General features: G+C 38.2%; 1 protein-coding gene across 1 annotated transcript in view; it reads left to right on the top strand.

The window, feature by feature from the left end:
* The window catches only part of LOC104077841 (utrophin-like), a gene marked incomplete at both ends in the record, with an annotated part of 21,673 nt that overhangs the window by 14,499 nt on the left and 954 nt on the right, over positions 1–6,220 (top strand). The window contains 2 exons of the mRNA XM_009579231.1: positions 1,935–2,092; positions 4,459–4,625. Coding sequence (XP_009577526.1) covers positions 1,935–2,092; positions 4,459–4,625 — 325 coding nt within the window. The remainder of the gene's footprint in view (positions 1–1,934; positions 2,093–4,458; positions 4,626–6,220) is intronic.

The following is a 6,220-nucleotide window of genomic DNA, read 5'->3' as shown; positions in this document are numbered from 1 at the left end:
TGATACCTTCCCCTACCCCCTCCCCTGCCACATCGTTTTTCCTCTATTTACTAGCTCCCCAATCAACTGAAGGTTTAGGGTTTGGAAAATTACTTCATCTTCCTCCCAGCTACAGCAGTTTATGAATTGTTCTTCTTTTACTGCCTGATTCCACTGTAGAAAGAATAAAGCAGACTTTTTTTTTTTTTTTTAATCCTATCAGGTTTTTTAAACTGACTCTTAGAAACTGGAAATCTATCCCAACCGCAGCTGAAGAAGCTACCCAGGATCTGGGACTGCCAAGATAAGCCTGCAGCTGTGCAGTACTAGTTCTGTCACCGCTGTTGTCTGTGGGGTTTTTTTCTCACCACTGAGCGCTGAAGATGCTGTAGCATTTGTTTGACTAGGCAAGAAAGGGGCGAGAAAAATACAAGAAACTCCTAAAAATTAATTTAGTCATCTGGATTTCTATTTTGTGAAAATCCTTTCTTCCACCTCAACTTCCTTTGCCAAGAAAAAAAGTATGACCAGACTTTCTGAAGCACGCTGACAAAGCTTGACAGTTGCTCCAAATGAAGGGCAAAACAATTTACAGAGTGTAATAAAACAGTTTCTCTTGAGTGTTTCTGAACAAAGCTTGTCTGTTTCTCAATCAGAAGTGCAGTCAGACTGAATTTTCAAATTTCATTTGTTTCTAATCTATTAATGGTTGTTCTAGTAGAAAACATGAAAAGTAGAGGAATAGTATAAATGGATTTTTTTTTTTTCTTTTAAGATTACTTGGAGTTTTAATCCAAGCCGGCCTCTGAGTGCAAAAGGAGAATGTAAAAGCCAACTGGAATGAACACAAAGAATTCACTTCCATTTCTTCTGTAATTTATACCAATCGCAGAATTTAAAAATATTTCTAAGATAAACTCAGCGTTTAAGATATTTTCAGGAGAGATTAATCTTGTGACTAAATATTAATATACACAGCTACAAAGTTCATAAATCAAGTATTGTTGGCAGAAACATGTTAAAAATTTTGGTTGGAAGTTTTAACAATTAAAAATGTCCAATCAAAGAAATGTGTTAAGAAAGCACTTAAGAAATATTATCTGTGCTGCAGACAGGCCTATTAATTCAATGCTTTACTGTGACCTTTAAGTGGGTACAAGTAATATCTTTCTTCCCAGTAAGTGTCTGTATCTGGAACAATTTTCTTGATCCTTTCAGCCTCAATTTTTTCTGTCCTTACAGTCATCCCAGAACGTCCGCTTATACTGCAGGGCTTGACACCTACCTTAGGAAAAGGGAATCAGTAAAGGGAAAGTAGGTGGAAGCACACATGGTTATCGAGGAAGCAAATGTGATTAATGTTAAGCACGAGTTGTCTTGCTGGCTGCTGCTCTTGCTTTAAGCTATTTCACATGGCCAGCTGTGACTTGTGGTAATTTCTAGTCTGAGTTCAGAGCAAATGTGTTCTGTCCCCAACCAACCAAAGCATGGCATAGATTTTAGCACAAGATACGGATTTCTGAAATATTATTTCCTTCTTCCCTTCTATCCCTAGTGATAACATAGAAAACTTAGTAAATATTCGGGGGACAATGTGGTAATGATGGATTAGAACAAAAAGCTGTTCTGATTTTGTGATGTCTCTTTTGTTTTGTCACACAGCTGCTCCTAGGTAAAACAAGAGCTGCAATGTACAGTTTTGTCAAGAGATGCCATAGGAAGCTGTATAGTTTCATTCATTTGACCTTACTTTTCTCATTTGTATGGTTACAGATCAAGAAAACGTAGTCAAAGTAATCAAGATTAGATGAGGGTAAACTATTGTAAATGGGACAGTGGCCATCTGTAACCACATCTGGATTACAAAAGTTATAAAGCTTGAGCTGCAGCATTACTGAATAAAAGGGGGTGTACATGGAAATGAAATGAGCCGGTGCCTCTTGTCGCTGTTGCAGATCTCTTCAAGGAAGTGGCAGGCCCCACAGAAATGTGCGACCAAAGGCAGCTGGGCCTGCTGCTTCACGATGCTATCCAGATCCCGCGGCAGCTTGGGGAGGTGGCAGCCTTCGGTGGCAGCAACATTGAACCCAGCGTGCGCAGCTGCTTCCAACAGGTAAGATAACGAAGACCTTCATGTGAAAAAAACCTTCTCTTTGAGGTCGTAAGATTCACTTTTACACAGTGTAAAAAGAAGAGAGGAATTTAAAAACATCCATTGAGCTTTTGAACAGAAATGAATATGCTCCTGCGATTAAATGTGGGAAGTTATTGTGAAAATGCAGCTGTGAAAGATGGTTTATAGTTTAGGAGAGGATCAAACAAATTACTTTTTAGCAAAAAGAATATATAAATCTTCGTGGGTTTGGCAATATTGGCTGCTCTAAAAGCTGTTAAAAAAATTTTGTAGCAGCCAATTATCTTGCTTTGCATCGTTCAAAGCAACCTGATACTGTGAGAACAACGTGCTTTTCTCTGCTGGAACAAGTCATGATCTCAACAGAACAAGAGAATGATGTTGGTAGTAATTTTTGACCTTGTGCATCAGGAAATTATTTAGCATTATTTTGCTGACAAAAGAGCTTGCAGTTGCACGAAACTTCAAGCATAGTCATTTATATATCGTGAGCCTTTATGCAACAGATCAGAACATGGAATAAAGCTGTCTTAGAGCCTGCTGTTCAGCTCCACACTACATGCAGGGGGTTAATGAGGCTGCAAGGAGCGTCTGTCTGCTTAAAGAAGATGAGAATTAAAAAGAGGATGTTGTAATGGAACACAGCTTAATTCAGACTTTGTCAAGGATGCCTAAGGCTCCGACTGTTTGCTAGTGATAACTATACTGCTTGAGTGTATTATTTCTGTGAAAGTGACTGCTTTGAGCATTGTCAGAAATTATATATGGATTAAAAATTCACTGTGGCATATATAAAACTACTGACTTTAATATTTCTGATTTTATTGGTTCAAACATTAAATGTTATAGTGAACTTTTAGAGCATTTTTCTTTTGCCATCCTTTCACAGACATTTCTATATTTTCATCCAGTGCTTTGAAAGATTCAGTTGTGTTAGCTTTTTTCAGAACTATTAGATTCATTTCTGGACTCTGAGATGATTGGAATTGACAGTTTTGAGTGTTTGTCCAGATCATGAATAATTTGGTAGATACTTATGGAAGTTGGTTTGACCAATTAACCATGTAAAACTTCCCCTGAGGTTTTAACATTGCTGCTTCAGACAATAAGGAATGGTGCTTGACGTATCTGTCACTGGCCTCAAGAGGTTCAAGTCATGCTGAAATAAATTATTCATTTGTTAGTGGCAGACTTTTTCTGTCACGGAGGAATGATCTTTATGTCTCTCAAGGATCTGCCCCATCTCCCATGCTGTTCAATTATGGGTGAGGGGTACTAGCAAGGTGGTGTTTAAATACTTCATGTGATACGATTATACTGATGATGAGGTTGCATCTCTTGTCTCACATGAATAGCTCAAGTTCAGTCCCTGGTCATTAAGAGAGCATAGAGAAAGTGTGCAGCTGCCTGACAGTTATCTCAGCCTAGTGAAAAAAGTATTTTGCTGGTGGGGAAAGCATGTTATTCTTTTTTTCATGCTGCTCCCTCTTACTGGCAAAAATCGACTTGGACTGTGAATAGGTTAAGAAGCCTAGTGTTGCTTCTTGTCATGTGTTACCATTTAAGAATAACTTTCATTTTAAATTGTCTTCTATCACTTCCAGTGAGCTCAGAAAAATGACCTCTGTTGTTATTGCTGACAAAGTTGATGAATATAGTACCTTTACAGCTAGGCTTCTCTGGTGGTTACAACTGAAAGAGAATGTGGAAGCATGTTTGCTTCTTAAAACAATCATACTAATACTTTAGCTCTGCTGTATTCTTGCAGTGATTGCCTATAAGTTGCAGATTTCTTTCTCTCTCATTATTTATTTATTTACCTCTTTATTTATTTGTGTGTTTTTTTAATGTGCTAACTTGAAAGAATACCATGGGTTCAGAATACGATAAAAAAAATTGCATGAATCTCATGGCAATTAGTAGACACACGCAAGCACTACTGATTTTGAGCGGTCTTGCATTGATCTTAGTTAAAAAGACAACTATGTCTTTAGTGTGTCTGAACTGCAGAACGCTTCCCTTCTTTCTCAAGTCCGTTCAGTTCAAAGATGGCTTTACTATGGAATCCATTACTCCTTTACTATGTCCGCTGTCTTTGTTACCATCTGTCTCCTCTGTCACAGCTGTTTAGTCCTCTGTGTTCTTACTGACTAACTTGTTTCCTTTATTTGCATTTTAATTGAGGTTGTTTCTTGTATCCTGTAACTGGTTTTACATTAACCTGGCATGGGAAGGATTGACACAGGTTGTTTTTTTTTAATTGAATTCTAAGGAAAATCTGCTTCTGTCTGTGTGGGTTTTGTTTGTTGTTTTCATTTGGATGTGGGTTTTTTTTCTCTCCACAGAACAACAATAAACCAGAAATAACTGTAAAGCAATTTATAGATTGGATGCGCTTAGAGCCACAGTCTATGGTATGGCTACCAGTTCTACACCGCGTGGCAGCTGCAGAAACAGCAAAACATCAGGCCAAGTGCAACATCTGTAAAGAATGTCCAATTGTTGGTTTTAGGTAAGAGAAGGGGAGTTGGGTGCTAGGTTTCCACGCTTTTAAGTCTTTCAACAAGTACAATTCTTTCTGTTTGTTTTTCCACCATTTTCCTGCTTTAAGATGGGATCTGCCCACCCATGGTGAGGCCACAGTGTGGCCTGAGCCAGTGCATTTCTGGCTCCCGCAGTACCGCTGCTAGACATCCAGTGGTCCTGTGACTGACAGGTGGGCAGGGCAGAGGGTGTTTTGGCATTGGTGGATCCAATAGGTAGCAAATGAAGTATAAATGCACCCCATGTATTCTGTAAGCACAAGACCAAAAGGAGCTGATCAGTAAGAAAAAAAAGTGGGCTGGCTGGCTGCTCACCAGCATAAGGCTTGGGAAACTAACTCATGCCAGGCAATATTAAACACCCTTCAACAGCAGTCTTTCCTTGCTTTGCACAAACATTGATATGTTACTGTGACGAGACTTGCACAGTTCCTGTCTAAAACAAGAAACGTAATCTAACTTTCGTCTGTTCAAAGGAAGCTGTGAATTCTAAAAGAAAAAAAGACGCCTGGGATATTCTCCATGTTACCCTCTTAAACTGTATGATTTTACTATGAATTATCATCACAGGGCATGAGATAGTTGGTACCCTTAGCGAGTACTGTTACAACTAACATGCATTTGTGAATTGATTGCTCCAGTGTATAAAATTATTTAAAAAAAAAAAAAAGTACGGTCTAGGGCCTAGAGCTAAACATAACTGGCATTTTCGTCTGCTGTGGTCATGAAGTTGAGTGTATTATTTAGGAACGATATAGAGCAGTCTTTCTTGTAAGTGATTCTAAGAGTTTTCTTTAGGTATCTAGGCAGATGAGTAATTTTTGTTCCCCATACTTTCTGTTCCTCCTTCTTTTTGTTGTTTTAAAGGATAATAATATGAATCCTGAGGTCAGATTCATCTCACCTAGCTTTAGGCATGCTGGGTTTAGTCAGTCTTATAAGATTGAGCTAGCAACCCTCTTCTTTTACTATAAATATACATATGTGAGTACTGCCAAAAGTAATTAATCTGATCAAACTTAATGCTTGAGGGGAGCGTAGGGTGACAAAGCTCCAGTTCAGATATTTTTTAGATGCCTAAGTTGGGGCTGATGAATCTTGTCTGTATTGAAATATTTTTGTGTGGAGAAGGAGGGCATAGAGATAGAAAAGAAGAGAAAGGGAGGCAAAAGAGTGGCTTATGCTAAATAATTTCTACAATGGACAAGAAAAGCATCTAGCATCTTAGCAGAAGGTAGATGTGGCCATTTAATACTCGGGCTCTGAGTAAAGATTATAAACAGTTGCATCAGCATCCTTAAAAGCGAACCTTTATATTTATAGACACATACTGTCTTGCAAAACAAAACATAAAACTCAGCAGGGGAAAAATGTGGATTGGTACTAAAAACTGCTCTCAGGAAGCAATTTAATTTAAAATTTAACTATTCAGTGGCTATGCAATTTGGCTCAGTTAGCTCATTTTTGTTTCATACAAATGATAAACCTCATTTAGTCAGAACAACCGTACTATAAAAAACAGTGGGCGGAATCTGGAATTGAATTGTTGCTTTAGTCAGCTTTA

This window comes from Fulmarus glacialis, unplaced genomic scaffold (assembly GCF_000690835.1).
Source record: "Fulmarus glacialis isolate BGI_N327 unplaced genomic scaffold, ASM69083v1 scaffold10876, whole genome shotgun sequence".
Classification (NCBI taxonomy): domain Eukaryota; kingdom Metazoa; phylum Chordata; class Aves; order Procellariiformes; family Procellariidae; genus Fulmarus; species Fulmarus glacialis.
The sequence above is the reverse complement of the archived record's forward strand: the minus strand, read 5'-3'. Positions and strand labels throughout refer to the sequence as shown.